This window comes from Stenella coeruleoalba (genome assembly GCF_951394435.1).
Source record: "Stenella coeruleoalba genome assembly, chromosome: X".
Taxonomy (NCBI): Eukaryota; Metazoa; Chordata; class Mammalia; order Artiodactyla; family Delphinidae; genus Stenella; species Stenella coeruleoalba.
This window is the reverse complement of record NC_137152.1, coordinates 15,049,026-15,066,412: the sequence shown is the minus strand read 5'-3', so window position 1 is coordinate 15,066,412 and position 17,387 is coordinate 15,049,026. Positions and strand designations below refer to the sequence as shown.

The 17,387-nt window shown below is 43.6% G+C and overlaps 1 protein-coding gene across 4 annotated transcripts in view; it reads left to right on the top strand.

Annotated features, from left to right (window-relative positions):
* Positions 1-17,387, top strand: part of ADGRG2 (adhesion G protein-coupled receptor G2) — a 131,664-nt gene that overhangs the window by 103,808 nt on the left and 10,469 nt on the right. For all 4 annotated transcript variants that reach the window (XM_079910577.1, XM_079910575.1, XM_079910574.1 and 1 more), the window contains 9 exons: positions 3,784-4,175; positions 7,707-7,878; positions 8,076-8,232; positions 9,722-9,865; positions 10,735-10,857; positions 11,505-11,550; positions 11,669-11,772; positions 12,565-12,686; positions 14,036-14,304. In XM_079910577.1, the coding sequence (XP_079766703.1) occupies positions 3,784-4,175; positions 7,707-7,878; positions 8,076-8,232; positions 9,722-9,865; positions 10,735-10,857; positions 11,505-11,550; positions 11,669-11,772; positions 12,565-12,686; positions 14,036-14,304 (1,529 nt within the window). The remainder of the gene's footprint in view (positions 1-3,783; positions 4,176-7,706; positions 7,879-8,075; positions 8,233-9,721; positions 9,866-10,734; positions 10,858-11,504; positions 11,551-11,668; positions 11,773-12,564; positions 12,687-14,035; positions 14,305-17,387) is intronic.

Sequence of the window (17,387 nt, the reverse complement as noted above, 5' to 3'; positions counted from 1 at the left end):
GAAGGGCTTTCAAGTTTAGGGAAAAAGCACAGTTTTCTTTTGTATGAAGTTTCCTTCACTTTAAACCAATGGTTTGCAATCTTGGTTGCACATTAGAATCACCTGGGGAGCATTGACACTATTCTGACTTCCCACAGCCTCACCAACTGACCGTGTCCTCATACTGAAAAATTTTTCCAGTGTGGTAGATGAGGAATGGTGTCTTAGTGTTATTTGTACTTCTCTTATTAAAACTGTTTGAACATTTTCTTTTCATATATGTGGGGCCATTTTTTGTATTTTTGTGAATTGTGTGTTCATATCTTTTTCCCACTAGATATTTAATCAGTTTTTAAGAGTAATTTATATATTTCTATATTGTGGATATTAGCCCTTTGTCTGTGGTATATGTTGCAAATATTTTCTCTCCAATTTGTCAGTTATCTTTTGACTTTGTTTATGATGTTTTTGTCATGCAAATGAAAATTTTTTTATGTAGTTAAATTTACCAATCTTTTATTTTATTGCTTGTGAATTTGGAGGCATTATTAGAAAGCCTTTCCCTACGCCTGGCTATAGAGGAATTTACCCTTGTGTTTTTACAGTACTTGTATGGTTTCTTTTTTTGTTTGTTTGCTTTTACATTAGATCCACTTGGAACTTATTCTTATGTGGTGGGAGGTATGGGTCTAATTTAATCTTCTTCCAATGTCTATCTAGTGGTCCCAGCACCATTTATTAAAAAGTCCACCTTTTGGGGCTTCCCTGGTGGCGCAGTGGTTGGGAGTCTGCCTGCTGATGCAGGGGACAAGGGTTCGTGCCCCGGTCCGGGAGGAACCCACATGCCGCGGAGCGGCTGAGCCTGCGCGTCCGGAGCCTGTGCTCTGCAGCGGGAGAGGCCGCGACAGTGAGAGGCCCGCGTACAGCAAAAAAAAAAAAAAAAAGTCCACATTTTCCTCAGTTACCTGAGATGCCACCTTTGTCATATGCTAAATTTTGGTAGCTATTTGGGTTAAACTCCAAATGTTAGATATTAACATTGGGGGAACCAGGTGAAGCTGGTTCATGGACCCCACTTTGAGTAGTGGAGTTCTAGACTGTAGAACAGTGGTTCTCAACCCTGGCTGTATGTTGCAATCATCTGGGGAGTTTTAAAAACAGCAATGCTGGGAATTCCCTGGTGGTCCAGTGGTTAGGACTTGGCACTTTCATTGCTGGGGCCCGGGTTCAATCCCTGGTCAGGGAACTAAGATCCCACAAGCCACGCGGCACAGCATGTACATACATGCATACATACATACATGCATACATACGTACATGCGCTGATGCCTGCCTCCCACCCGCAGAGCTAGGGGTGTCATTGGTCTGGGGTGCAGCCTAGATTTCTGGACTTTTTAAAAATTAGGCTAGAATTAGATGATGGCCCAGTGTCTTTCCAATGCATTGGTTCTTAAGAACCAATTAGAAACACATGGGGCTCTTTTAGAACTGATGTGTCAAGGTCTCCTTCTGGGTGCTGGAAATACTCTATATTTTGATCCGGGTGGTGATGATAGAGGTGTACACATATTACAATTACAATTTTTATAATCCTTCAAGCTCTAAATGTAAGATTAGTACAGTTTACTGTATTAGGCTAGGCCTCGGCAAAGAAGCACATTAAAATGAATATGGATGCCTGCACCCACCCCGGAGATTCTCGCTCATTTGGTTTGGGTTGGGAGCCCCGGCACTGGTGCTGAAGTGCTCCAAGGTTTCTAACGTATAGGTGGCGTTTCCCGCCACTGCTCTGCTGCTCACCACGTACGTCACCCAGTGGGTTAAGGGCTCTGATTAGCAGAAGTGATGAGAGCAATACAGGGCAGCCTCTTCATGGTTGAGCCCAGCGAATGGGAGCCCCATGCTAAGGGGTCCGGCTGCTGCAGCCCCCAGATAATATGAAGGAAATTTAATTTACACTTCTCAAAGCACCTTTGCCACAGCTTGGCCAGATGGGTTGCCGCATTATACAATTTAGGGAATGGAGGCTCAGAGAAGTTGGGTGGATTGCCCAGAGGAGTAGTGAGAGCTGGAGCCCCAGCCAAGGCTTCGCGACTCATCATCTTTCTATCTGGCACCCCTTTGTCCATACTGCTTCCCGAACATCAGGCCGTGGGGAGAGGCTTCTCGCTGGGTGCCTGGCCCAGACTGGGTTGAGCCAGCATTTCTTTTTATGGGTATGACTTTCCTTAGGTCTCTCAACCTGATATTCCTCCCTCCTCTAACCCAAGAGAAGCTCCAGGAATACATTCTCACTGGTGTTCTAAGTCACCATCTAAAACTGGATCCACCAGAGTCTTCCCTGAGTGATAATTTGTTGCCTTGTCCCCTGAAGACTGGTGGATTTTATGCCAGATGGTAGATGAGTTCTTCTCAGTCTTCCATGTCATGAAAATACATGGGCCTGGGAATCTCAGCCCCACTCCAGGACCAACTGAATCAGATACTTAGGAGAAGGCCACAGAAATCTCTCTGTTTTTAAAAAAAAGTCCTCTACGTAATTCTCAGGCACAGCCAAGGTTGAGAACCACTGGGCTACAGTAACATTGAGGGTGTAGCTGATGTACAAGCTGGGGACCACCCCTTTGGCCCCAGCTTGATCCATGTTTTCATTCAGCAAGCATTTCTTGTTCACATACTACGTGCTAGTTAGGACCATGGCAGGCTATAGCAGTATAAAATTGATCCAGACAGATTCCTATGCTCATCAGTTTCACAAAAATTTATGTATTGTTAACTCCAATTCGAGATTTTCTTGAAACAAAATTCAATACGTTGAAGAAAAAAAAATGGCAGTGTGATTTACCTTTCCTAGCCAGTATCACCAGTGTGCATGTGAACGACCTAAATTTGAAGTTTCTTGGAAAGGAAAAGCTTATTTGTGACCCACCAAGACCAGTACAAGAATTTGCTAGAATTAAAAATTCCATTCTACAAATTAATAATAGTGATTTCTACATATTTTTCTCTTCTATCAATCAATATGCAGAAGATTGTAATTGTAATTGACAGAATTATGTACTTTGGTTGCAAAAACTGTAAGAAAAATTTGAAGAACATTTTGTTGTTACTGGTAAATTTAGAACTGCTTTTCAGTTTACGCCATACCACTTTGAAGCCGTTGTTAATACTGAGTTGACACAAGAGTTAGTGGATCTATTATGGACAGACATAGTTTTGAAATGGGTGTGCTTTAGCTTCTAAGTCGAATCAGTTGTTCCAAAAATGATGAGCCAGTTTTGTCAGTGTGGATTTGAATATTAAAGGAAAATGGTATTTTGGCATTTGATTCAGTTTTTAGAAAAATTTTAAGTATGTTGGGCACAGTTCGGGCATGTGATTCCATTTTCTTTGAGAGTAAATTTTGTAAAATCAAAAAAAAACACCACAAAAGACAGATTCCTAGTATATGGAAACTACCAGTTGGGTCGCAGGGCGTTTAATAGCTCCCCTCTGCAAGAAGCACCTGGAAATGTTACAAGATCTCCTCAACTGACTGATAGAGTCAGGGAGCGGCAGTGAACAAGTGAAGCAGAACTGGGAATTCATGAAAGAGCATCCCTCCTGGCTAATTCCCCTCCCAGGGAGAAGGTGGTGGCAATGGGCAGGGGCAGGAGGCCAGTAGCAGGTCCACAGAGGATGTGCAGTGGCAGGTCCCTGGTGGAGCCATGTCACAGTGGTGGTGTCAGATGGTTGCCAGAAGAAGAGATTAGCCTCTGTAGCTCATTCGTGTCTCACGTGCATCTCTCTGACTCTTTCCTTTAGTGACGTGCAGGATCCCGTTGTGTGTCTTGCTGGTCATCCACATGGTACACCATTTTCTTCTTCCAGCAATTCCATCGCAGTTGCTCCTCAGGCCACCATTGTGTCCCAGGCCTCCAGTGCCTTCTCTTTTACTGAGCCTCTAGCTCATCCGTCTGTAATCCAGAGCCCTCACTCTCCAACAGGGGTGATTCCCCTTTCTTCTCCCCAGCCTTCAGCTCCCATAGCTTCCAGCCCTGCCATTGATATGCTCCCCCAGTCTGGAACTATCTCTTCCCCTGTGCCTCCAACTCATCTTTCCCACACCCTGCCACCTGTGAAATCCTTACCTCCCTCTCACACCACGTCTGCCCCTGTGAATGTCAACACGACCAGCACACCTCCTGACAAGACAGGTAAGTACAGGGAGCAACGCTGCTCCCACGTTTGTTGTAATTCTGGTCACGTGAAACCCAGCTGCCAGCCTGCCAAATCAAAATACCTGTAATGAAACCACGTTAAGCCTTTGCTTTTGTGATGCCTACTTGATTTTGAGAGCTTTCCTTTGGGCATTCTTAGAACATAGATAGGGCTGAGTTTGATTGTTTGGCCAAGAGAAATAGCTCTGAGGCAAACACAGATCTCATTTTGTCACGATGAGTTCTTTTATAGGTTTCTTTCTCCTACAAAAGGTTGTTGGGTCACTGTTTTCGACATTCTGAAGAGAAAGATTTTGAACTATTAAACACAGTAACTCCATTTAGACAGAAGACAAAAGAAAACATTGATGTTCCTGAAAACCAGTCAGTCACAGAGTGCCAGAGCTGGGGCTGAGCCACAGTAGCCGTGAGGAGGAGAAGAGAATTCAGAAGACCTAGGGGTGGGTCTGCCCAGGCCCTCACAGGCGGTGGGATCCAGAATAAGCCATTTAGCTCCCCCTGACTTAGCCTGCTCTGCCTCAAGATGGAAATAATCCCACTATCCTCATAGGTTTGGAACCGTGGCGGACATGAGAATGCCATGGAAACTGCACGGGGCTCCCCGGACACAAAGTAGGCTTAGGGTTAAAAAGATAAAGGGAAGAGGGAAGGAAGCAGAGAGAACTCTGGTTACTCTCTGGAGTTTCAAGCCAGTGAGTAAGAAGCAGGCCTTCCTCTAGAATTTGGAGGGTGGGAGGCAAAGCCAACTTCTTGGCGACATGAGATTGGAGCTCGAGTTGTGGTCCTGCCTCCTCTACGCCGGGCAAGCATCCCCAGGAGATCTGGAGCCAAATGACTGGAGATATTTTTGAATTCCACAAGAGAGGAATGATGAAATATGATATGCCACCTCAACAAAATGTCTATTACGCAGCTGTGCATAAGAACAGCTAGACAGAAACTTGGGGCATTTTTCAAGTCTTGAGTGAAGTGAAAATAACGCGACAGTAAATAGTTTGCACACCATGTTTGTAATAGTAAGTTATAACAGGTGGATAAAGATTAGAAGGGAATATGCAAAATAAGAAATAGGATGTTAGGTGGTGAAATTAAGAGACTTCTTTGTTAGAAGACATACAGGTGGCCAATAGGCACATGAAAAGATGCTCATCATTGCTAATTATTAGGGAAATGCAAATCAAAACTGTAGTGAGGTATCCCCTCACACCGGTCAGAATGGCCATCATTAAAAAGTCTACAAATAATAAATGCTGGAGAGGGCGTGGAGAAAAGGGAACCCTCCTACACTGTTGGTGGGGATGTAATTGGTGCAGCCGCTATTGAGAACAGTACGGAGGTTCCTCAGAAAACTAAAAATAGAGTTGCCATATGATCCAGCAATCCCACTCCTGGGCATATACAAAGACAAAACTAAAATTTGAAAAGATACATGCACCCCCTGTGTTCATAGCACTATTTACAATAGCCAAGACATGTTAACAACCTAAATGTCCATCGACAGATGAATGGATAAAGAAGAGATATATATATATTTTTTGGCGGTACGCGGGCCTCTCACTGTTGTGGCCTCTCCTGCCGCGGAGCACAGGCCCCGGACGCGCAGGCTCAGTGGCCATGGTCCACAGGCCCAGCCGCTCCGCGGCATGTGGAATCCTCCCAGACCGGGGCACGAACCCGTGTCCCCTGCATCGGCAGGCGGACTCTCAACCACTGTGCCACCAGGGAAGCCCGAAGATATGTTTTTTATATATATGTGTTTTATACATATATATACAATGAAATATTACTCAGCTATTAAAAAGAATGAAATAGGACTTCCATGATGGTGCAGTGGTTAAGAATCCTCCTGCCAATGCAGGGGACACAGGTTCAATCCCTGGACTGGGAAGATCCCACATGCCGCCAAGCAACTAAGCCCATGTGCCACAACTACTGAGCCGGCGCTCTAGAGCCTGCCTGCTGCAACTACTGAGCCTGTGTGCCACAACTACTGAAGCCCACGTGCCCTAGAGCCCACACGCCGCAACTACTGAAGCCCATGCACTCTAAGGCCCGTGTGCCACAACTACTGAGCCCACACACCGCAACTGGAGAAAGCCCACACACAGCAACAAAGACCCAACGCAGCCAAAAAATAAATAAAAATTAAAAAAAAAAAGAATGAAGTAATGCCATTTGCAGCGACGTGGATGGACCTAGAGATTATCATACTAAGCGAAGTAAGTCAGAAAGAGAAAGACAAATGCCATATGATATCATTTATATGTGGAATCTAAAATATGACACAAATGAACTTATCTACAAAACAGAAACAGACTCACAAGACATAGAGAACAGACTTGTGGTTGCCAAGGGGGAGAGGGATAGGGGAGGGAAGGATTGGGAGTTTGGGATTAGCAGATGCAAACTAGTATATATAGAATGGATAAACAACGTCATACTGTATATAGTGCAGGGAACTATATTCAATATCCTGTGATAAACCATAATGGAAAAGAATATGAAAAAGAATATATATATGTATAAGTGAGTCCCTTTACGGTACAGCAGAAATAAACACAACATTGTAAATCCACTATACTTCAATAAAATTAAAAGAGAGACTTCTTTGTTGTTAGACAGGTTTATATCATTGTCTCCCAATTAAAAACATTACTAAAAATCAGGCTTACAGCTGGTAGTCCAGCTGTTGATTTCATAATATTCTCCTTTCCTAAGCTTTTGGTTACCCACATAACTAAGTTACCAACATAACTAAGCACATAACTAAGCTTTTAGTTACCCACACAAAGTTCTGTATTCATGCTGTAAATTAAATACATGTATATTTATGCTTATACAGATATACACTAAATACACTAATGTGCTTTTACATTTTTTTTTAGTTAGGTTTCTTGAAGTATAATTTACCTACAATAAAATTCATCCAGTTCTATAGATGTTCTATGAGGTTGGATAAATGCCCACAGTCACGTAACCACCATCATGATATATAACGTTTCCACTATCCCCAACGTTCCCTCGTGTCCCTTTGTAGTCAACTCCTACCTACTACCCCAAACCTCTGGGCACCACTGATATGTTTTGTTTCCCTATGCTTTCAGTTTTTCTGGAATGTCACATGAAGAGAATCATACAGTATGTAGCCTTTTGAGTCTGGCTTCTTTCATGTAACATAATACATTGGACTGTTGGAGACCTGTCCATGTTGTTGCATTTATCAGCAGTTCATTCCTTTTTATTACTGAGTAATAGTCCACTGTATGGATGGACCACAGTTTGTTTCCTCATTCTCCAGTTGATGGACATTTGGGTTGTTTCTAGTTTGGGACTATTATGAAAGAGGCTACTATCAACATTTATGAACATGTCTTCTTAAGACAGGTTTTCATCTCCTTGGGGCAAATACCTAGGAGTGGGTTTGCTAGGTCACAGAGTCTATGTGTGTTTCTTCATTAGTGCTTTTTCCATTATGTGTTCAGAAAGTGATTTGGCTCTCTGTTATAGAAATTGTTCACACCAGCAGCGTCAGTGTTTCTGAGCTTGAGAACCAAGTGTCCCGGATGGAGAAAGTTCTTTCCTTAGGCAGCTTGGAGCCTAACCTCGCAGGACAAATGATAAACCAAGTCAGCAGACTCCTTCATTCCCCGCCCACCTTGCTGGCCCCTTTGGCCCAAAGGTATGACTTAGCAAACTGATGTGGTCATGAGAGGGGACCCTCTAATGATAATGATGCTTCTATATGATTAATTAAAGCCAAGTATTTTTCTCTCACGTACGAGGTTCATGATGACTTGTTAAGTTTCTACTCAATATTCTGCTTAGACTGGGGAAAACAAAGTGGGAGTGAATTTGAACGGCTACTTCTCTTTACAGATTGCTAAAAGTAGTGGATGACATTGGCTTACAGCTGAATTTTTCAACCAAGACCATAAGTCTGACCTCCCCTTCTTTGGCTCTGACTGTGATCAGAGTGAATGCCAGTAATTTTGACACAACTACTTTTGCTGCTCAAGACCCTGCAAATCTTCAGGTACATCCTAATTTATTGTGGAAAAGACCTTTTTTTGTATATGATTATAGTCCTTGTGTACTTCATGATTGAGGCAATTACTGCTATACTCAGGGGTGATATTCAAAATATTTAACATCTAGAACAATGGGGCGCCACAGAATCAAGAAAAAGGACATTGGTCTTGCCTGGAGCAGGATCTCAGAGGCCCTCGTTGTGCCCAGTGTTAACCCTTCAGCAGCTGGCTTGTGGAAGTTTGCGGGGGGGCAGTCAAGTCGGGGAGGTGTCCAGCGGGTTCTAGGCAGTTGGGAGAGAGCAGGGACACCGGCTACTTCGCTTTTTCTTTTTTTTTTCTTTTAACATCTTTATTGGAGTATAATTGCTTTACAGTGGTGTGTTAGTTTCTGCTGTATAACAAAGTGAATCAGCTGTGTGTATACATATATCCCCATATCCCCTCCCTCTTGCGTCTCCCTCCCATCCTCCCTATCCCACCCCTCTAGATGGTCACAAAGCACCGGACTGATCTCCCTGTGCTATGCGGCTGCTTCCCCACTAGCTATCTATTTTACGTTCGGTACAAGCTACTTTTCGACCCATTTCAGTAATTTTTTTAATATATAAATTTATTTATTTATTTTTGGCTGCATTGGGTCTTCGTTGCTGCGCGCGGGCTTTCTCTAGTTGCGGCAAGTGAGGGCTACTCTTCGTTGCAGTGCGCGGGCTTCTCATTGCGGTGGCTTCTTTTGTTGCGGAGCACGGGCTTCAGTAGTTGTGGCACGTGGGCTCAGTAGTTGTGGCTTGCAGGTTCTAGAGCGCAGGCTCAGTAGTTGTGGCGCATGGGCTTAGTTGCTCCGTCACATGTGGGATCTTCCTGGACCAGGGCTCGAACCCATGTCCCCTGCATTGGCAGGCGGATTCTTAACCACTGTGCCACCAGGGAAGTCCCCATTTCAATATTTTAACAAGTGTTACGACTACACTGGTGTGAATAGTGGTGCTGTATATCAATCCTGCTTCTAGTGTTTTCTTTTAGAGGGATTGGGGACTGGAAACATGCAAGTAAAACCAAGTCTCGCCTTTAAACTTAATTTGTCTAGTCTTCCCTTTACAAGTTTAGTGCATGTGGTTCTATGATGACTTTGCCCTAACAGGTCACCAAGTTGGTGTGTCTGCTGCTGTGGTTTCCTTGGGGTCTGCAGTTATCCTGAACTTTCTCCCCTCCCACCCTAGCTTTATTGAGATATAATTGACATATAGTATCCTGCACTTTCTGTTTCTGTATATCCTTTATCCTTAAAATGTTTCCTTTCCTGCTCCGAGGCCTCATCTCCCTATTACACATCCTCTAATTTCATAGCAGTCAGAGAAAAAAGAAGAACCAATTGTACGTAGAGACACCACAAATAAATGCCCTTACAGGATCCTCCATCTTAATTAGGTGTTGTGTTTTCCATCTCTTCATTATACTAGCCCCAGGTGTCTTTATGATCTTTTACTTGATTTTCAGGTTTCTCTGGAAACTCAGGCTCCTGAGAATAGTATTGGTGTTATTACTCTGCCTTCTTCGCTGATGAGTAATTTACCAGCTAATGATGTGGAGCTGGCTTCCAGGGTGCAGTTCAACTTTTTTGAAACACCTGCCCTGTTTCAGGTAAAGTTGCCTCTAATTGCTTTTGGTTTCGGTTTTGGAGGGGACTGAGGGAGTTTTATTTCTTTTAATCCTCACATATTCTTAAGCCTGCTATAAGTCACATGAATTGCTGAAAAGCTGTAGTTTATTTTTTTCTCTCTCTCTCTCTCTTTTTTTTTTTTTTTTTTGCGGTATGCGGACCCCTCACTGTTGTGGCCTCTCCCGTTGCGGAGCACAGGCTCCGGACGCGCAGGCTCAGTGGCCATGGCTCACGGGCCCAGCCGCTCCGCGGCATGTGGGATCTACCCAGACCGGGGCACGAATCCGTGTCCCCTGCATCGGCAGGCGGACTCTCAACTACTGCGCCACCAGGGAAACCCTGTAGTTTATTTTTAAACAGGACCTAATGATGCTGCTGAGGATAAATAACAATAACTGACACTCACATAGCATTTATCACCTGCCGTGCAGTATCATAAGCACTTAGAAATGTTAACTCTAATCCTCTCAACAACATCATGAGGGAGGAACTATTGAATTATCCCAGTTTTACAGATGAGGCTATGGAGGCACAGAGAGGTTAAGTAACTTGCTCAGGAACACACAGCTTAAATGGCTTAATGTTATGTTCCCTTTAAGATTCATGAGGGTCTCGTTGTGTCAATCTGTGAAATTTAACTCAGCATTTAGAGCATTGTATAGTGGAATAAGCTCTGCCTCTCATTATGGTCCTTGGGAAAGTCACTTTACTCCCTGCCCCTGAATTCCTGACCCAGGTAGTAAAATAAACCAGTGTGGACTAAATAGTCCTTAGGGTCCCGTCTAGCTCTAAAATTCTCTGATAACATTTCATTTTCCCTTGCCATCTTGTTGATTCTTTGGTGTGCTAGGACCCTGCCTTGGAGAACCTCTCTCTGATCAGCTATGTCATTTCCTCGAGCGTGGCGAACCTGACAGTCAAGAATTTGACAAGAAACGTGACGGTTACATTAAAGCACATCCACCGGAGCCAGGTGGGCGGGGCCTGTCTGGTCTGTTCGTTGACCAGGAACACCTCATGCAAACTATGGCTGTAAGACTTTGCCTGAAAAAAGTAGATTCAGCAGATCCTTAGACCCAGTTAGGGCAGCGTGTAAGACTAGAATCACATAGTCACTCCGTTGGGTTTTAACATGCCTAATAACTGCCTTCCTAATTTCCAAGAAGGAGCAGTGTAAAAAGCAAGCTCTTCTTGCCAGTTTTCAGTGCTTTATATCTGCGGCTACAGGTCTGATTCTCACCTCCAAAGAGGAAGCATCTTGGTTCAGTTCACATTGAGCATCATCTATGACCTCGCTGCTCAAAGTGTGGTTTGCAGACCTGCAGCATCAGCATCACCTGGGAACTTGCTAGAAATGCAGACTCTCAGGCCCCACCCCAGACCCACTGAATCAGAATGTGCCTTTTAGCAAGGCCTCAAGGTGATTCCTATGCACAATTGCTGAGTTTAAGTGCTGACGTATATGAGACTCACTTGCTTCTAGAGACCAGTGTAAAATAAGAACTCTCCTAGAATCAGGAACGAGATTCTGAAATTTTAAAATACCGTTTTTTTTTTAATCGCTTTCCAGTTTTTTCAGTTCTGTAAATTAATTATTTGTAGTTTATCTTTCTGTTACAGGATGACTTAACAGTGAGATGTGTATTTTGGGACTTGGGCAGAAACGGTAGGTTCCAGACATAACTTTTTCAGTCTTGAGTGGGAAGGGGAGGGGGAGCAGGGAGGGAGGAGCAGTGATTGGCGCAGTGGCTTTGCTGACGGGGCACTCTTTCCAATGCCAACAGGTGGCAGAGGAGGCTGGTCATCTGATGGCTGCTCTGTCAAAGACAGGAGGCTAAATGAAACCACCTGTACCTGCAGCCACCTTACAAGCTTCGGCGTCCTACTGGTAATATCCCCACTCTACCTGGCCTTAGATTTGGGTCTGAGGGTTAGCTGGGGATCCTACCATGATGTCTAATCTGATGGATAACTTTGATAGATCAGCAGGTTTCATGATATTGTGGCAAAGTTATAGACCAATGAAATGACTCTTCTAATAAGCAAATGTACTTGAAGGAAAATACTTGAACGTAGAAGTATTTTTTCGCATTCTATTTTTACATTTAAGTTTTTCTTTTTAAGATAGCTATAAGAGGACTAGGGAATTCAGATTAAAATGGGTAATAAAATAGTTTTAATGCACTTTAAAATTTTATAAAACATTTGACATAAATTATTTTATTTAATCTTCCCAACAATCCAGCAAGATAGGTAGAATAGGGAGTTGTTATTTTCATATTAATGAAGTCAGAATCAAGACTCACTTGTTAGGTAATTGTCTACAGTCATAGAACTAAGAAATATAAGAGCCGGAAGCCAAATTCAAGTCTTTTGACGTCTAGCCTGGTGCTTTTCCAGTGCACCATAATGCAGTGATCAAGTACATGGGCTTTGGAGTCGGCCAGACCTGAATTTGGATCCTGGCTCCTCTACTTTGTAGCTGTGTGACCCTTGGCAAATTACTTATCCTCTCTGGGCCTCAGTCTTATTATCTTTACATGATGATAATAATTGCGCCTATCTTGTAGGTTTGTTGAACGAACTATGGACGGGTACCTGAATACCCAATAAATGTAAATTATGACTCTGTTATTTATTTAAAAATATTTGGTCTTGAAAGCAATATTTTATTTTCCAGGACTTGTCTCGAACATCCTTGCCACCGGCTCAGATAATGGCCCTGACATTTATCACCTATATTGGTTGTGGGCTTTCATCAATTTTTTTGTCAGTTACTCTTGTAACCTACATAGCCTTTGAGTGAGTATCCACAACTGGAAACTTGGATTATATGACGTACCACCTCAATTGCCAAAGTCTATTAATTAATTAAGCATGCTCCTTGGCCTAGCTTATCCTGTCCACCCATCTAGTGGGGCCACCTATATGTAAAACTTCATGGGACTTTTTGGTTTATATACTTCCTTCCTTCCACTAGTTCGTGCCCTCACTGAAGGCAGGGGTTGTGTCTTAATCATCCTTGTACCCTAAAATGATGCCTGGTACCTAGCTGGCATTAAGTGAGAAATGAAAGATGGGTGCAGACCCCGAAACCCAAGAGCTTACAATGTGAAGTAGACCATAGCTCCATGTACAGCACAAGAGCTGTGTTTAATATGTTAAGTTTCTAAATAATAGTGAGCAAACACAAAAGATTCAATGCATTAACGGGTGTGGGGATGAAGAAGAATAAAGTGTATCAAGTGTCACTGAAAAATACAGATACTCAGTGAGTGTGGCTTTGTAGGTCAAAGCAAGAATGACATTCCAAATGACAGCATCTCCTTCTTGCCTTATCAGAAGGGTCCCTTTGGTCACTTCTGGGGGGGGATTCCAATAAATTCTGTCGGAAAAGAAATATAGGCACTTTTATTGCATTAACTAAATGAAATAATATGTAAGTTCTGGGATTTAGATTTTGGACACTGATCAGGAAATGCACAAATTTACTTTTAGTGCCAAACTTAGGGTCCAGCTGTGACCACAGATCTTCTAGTGGACCTTTGGAAATACGATTAATGAGACTAAATTACTATAAGGCCAACCATTACTCAGAGTGATCTCACCAGATCTAATTTCACACGCATAAACATGTACATGTCATCAGTTAGCTGTATTTTCCTACGGCTGTTTCATTTAGCTATAGTTTGAACTCTTCTTTCCATGATCTCATTTTAACTACTAACATAAGATAAGAGGAGAATCTGGCTTTTTGAAGATCTGAATAGAGGAGCCTATTGTATGAGAAGCAGCACAATGCTTCTAGAAGTAGTTTGGGAGAAGTGGAGGTGGGTGCTCAGAAGATTCCACTACAAACTATTTGAAAGGATGGGTCAATAGTCGGCATGTATTAAAAGGTTCCACTGAAATATAAACATGAATTTTCCATATGGTTATCACAGATGATTCGGTTTCGATTTTCCCTTTGTTGTTATTGTTGGCTTTAATGCCTCCCCCCACACACACATACACACCCACGCTCAAAGAGACGAAATTTATACATATAGACATTTACCAAAAAATACAAATAAATTGCTTAGAACACAGATATGCTCACATAAACGTTGGCAGATTGTGATGCTAATTCTTTTTTTGTCCTTTCCTTTTAGAAAGATCCGGAGGGATTACCCTTCCAAAATCCTCATCCAGCTGTGTGCAGCTCTGCTGCTGCTGAACCTGGTGTTCCTCTTGGACTCGTGGATTGCTTTGTATGACATAAGAGGCCTCTGCATCTCAGTGGCTATATTTCTGCATTATTTTCTCTTGGTCTCGTTCACTTGGATGGGCCTGGAAGCATTCCATATGTACCTGGCCCTTGTCAAAGTGTTTAATACTTACATCCGAAAATACATCCTTAAATTCTGCATTGTTGGTTGGGGTACGTATAATTTTTGCTCACACAGTGCCTGGGTTTTCTCTGCTTTTTTCTCCAGTGTTTTGATTTTGAATCAGATAGAGACATTGATGAAGCAGGTCATACTTGGCAGGTTTCTAAAACAGCTTTATTCTCCTTTTCGTGTTTCACTGCCCAGAGAGCAACCTCGTCAAGTCTCTTTCTAGAACACCTGTATATTTACCCTGGATTGGTTATGACCATAACACTCTGAGGTTAGGGCTATGAATCCTCTTTGTATCTCCAGTAACTAGAACTGGGGCTGGCACAGAAGGTGCTCAATCAATTGAAAATATCAGCTTGGTGATAATGAGGCCAGACTGTCAGTCCCCAAGCTCCCGGCCAGCCTCACTCTGCTCTGTACCTCCCAGATTCACACATGTGCACGACAGTGTGCTCAGCAGGGCAGAGCGAGAGAACGTACAGATAAAACCTAATGTAACTTCATCACCACACCGGCCCGGTATTTCAGATCATGCCACCTGTCAGTGGTGGATCACAAAGTCTTAGACGCCCCCAAGATCTTGAAGGTTTATTCATTCAACTCCCCACCAAATGTAGGAGCCTCCTGGACTTGACTTACCCTTGACCAAAGATAATTTAACCTCTGCTTGAATTTTTCTATTGTAGGGGAGCTCATTACCTTCATTAAAAAACAAAATTCAGCTGAGTACATTTGAAAGATCTTACTGGCTTTATTCACAACTCATGAATCGGGCAGCATCCCGTCTAGCAGATAGAAAGGAGCTCTGAGGAGCTGTACCAAGTGAAAGACTTTTTATAGGCAGAAGGAAGCAGGAATAAGGAAGTCATTCTGGGCAATAAAACGGGTTGGTTATTGCAAGGTTACTTTCCTTCAGGGGTGGCAGGGGTCTGTCAGGCAGGTTACCTACCTAGTGCTGATAAGGTGATTTCGGATTGACTGGTTTAAGATTCCATTGCTGGGAGAGCCGAAGACTTAACTCTGTAATGGAGTTAAGTCTCAGTTTGGTGACCTGTGGCTAGCATAAGCGAATCCATTTTGGGCCTGTTGTCTCGTTTTCAATACCTTACAAGGCAGCCAATGCCCATCTTCTAAAGCTCCGCAGGTCTGTTTTTCCATTAAGTTCACTTGGCTCTCTGGTGGCACTCCAGCGGTCTTGGTTTTGCTCTCTCAGGAGAAAAAATAAGAAGCTGATACCTCTTCTGCCAAAGAGTCCTTTAGATAATCTACATGTAATGTATATGTATAATGCTCTATTTCTCAATGTATTTTCACACAAGTAATCCCATAAGAGACAAGTCAGTGAAGTTAGCAAGGCAGTTACTGCTAATACCAGGTGAAGAACCTGGCTCAAAGTGATGACGTAATTTACCCTAATTTCCACAGCTCGAGAACAGCCGAGGCTGGCTTTCTAATTTCCTTTTTTTTTTTTTTTTTGCGGTACGCGGGCCTCTCACTGTTGTGGCCTCCCGTTGCGGAGCACAGGCTCCGGACGCGCAGGCTCAGCGGCCATGGCTCACGGGCCCAGCCGCTCCACGGCATGTGGGATCCTCCCGGACCGGGGCACGAACCCGTGTCCCCCGCATCGGCAGGTGGACTCCCAACCACTGCGCCACCAGGGAAGCCCTCTAATTTCTTATGCATATCCCTTCCACTGTATTATAGCCGCCATCCCTCCCAGACTCCCTCCTCTTCTTCAGGCTAAATATTCCTTCAGAGACTTCCCCTGGCGGTCCCGTGCCTAAGACTTCGCCTTCCGATGCAGGGGGTGCAGGTTCAATCCCTGGTTGGGGAGCTAAGATCCCACATGCCTCGGGCCAAAAAAACAAAAAACAGAAGTGATATTGTGACAAATTCAATAAAGACTTTAAAAATGGTCTACATCAAAAGATATTTTAAAATATATGTATATTAAATAAATATTCCTTCAGATATTCCCTATGCAATAGGATTGCAGACCCTTTTCCTCCCTTGTCATCCTGCTTGTTATTATATCTTTGTGAAGAACAACACCTTTCTAGAAAGTCACTTATTCCCAGAAAAAGAAATCCCTGCCTCTGATCTTGGGCACGGATTCCGTCTTCTTTGTACAATCCTGAATGGTCAGATTCCCTTGTCAAGGAAAAGCTCCACACCCCCAGTATTTTCTTTTTAGGAAGGTGTCTCGCTTAGGAAGTCACCATATGTCAGGGTCTCCGTAAGGTACAAATACAAAAGAATTAAATGAAATATTATGTTAGATGGTACCAGGTAGCCCAGCCTGGCTGTGAGAAGGAATTGTTTTTTATTTACCAGAGCCTTGAGATTGTATGCCAGGCTGGTCTGTGTGCACAGAGTGTGAAGTGTCAGCGTGGGGTGGGGAGTGATGGGGTAGAGGGGTGAGACGGACTCCTACCCAGCCCAAGGTCACTTTAAGCGGGGAGGAGCCTTTTCATTATGCTTCCTCTTAGCCCAAGCGCCCTGGGAGAGCCAGTGAGAGAGCCAGTGTAGTGGCAGTCAACACCCCCAAATCAATCAGGTCAGGCATCTCAGTCCATCAACGGGTTCCAGATAATCAGTTGAGGACTTTGGGGTTCATAATGAAAGATTTTCCAGAAGTTGCTGGTAACCCTAACAGGTTGATTCTTTGGTGTATATTTTGGAGTCCTTCACTTTGCCTGCCACCTGACCCTTAAAATCACATTCCAGATGGGTGTAAGTTAAGGCTAACACTAGCTACCATAGCAGACAAACCCTGAAATGTCAGGAGCAGGTCATTTCTTACTCATGTGCAGTCCAGTTAGCAGAAGTGGAGGGGTCTCTGGTCTTGTGATTTTTCAGGAGCCAAGCTGCTGGAGACTCTGCCTCAAGACAGGGCTTCCGAGGTCGCTCTGAATTTGGGAGAAAAGAGTAGAGAATCTCACTGGAGGTTTTTATGGGCTAGGCCAAGAGGTGGAGCAAATCACTTCTGTCCATGTTCCATTGGCCAAGACTTAGTCAAGTAGCCACGTACACCTAGCTGTAAGAGAGGCTGGGAGATGGCCAGCCACATGCCGGGAGGAAGAGAAACTGGGTTTGGTGAACAGCTCACAGTCTCTGCTATTTC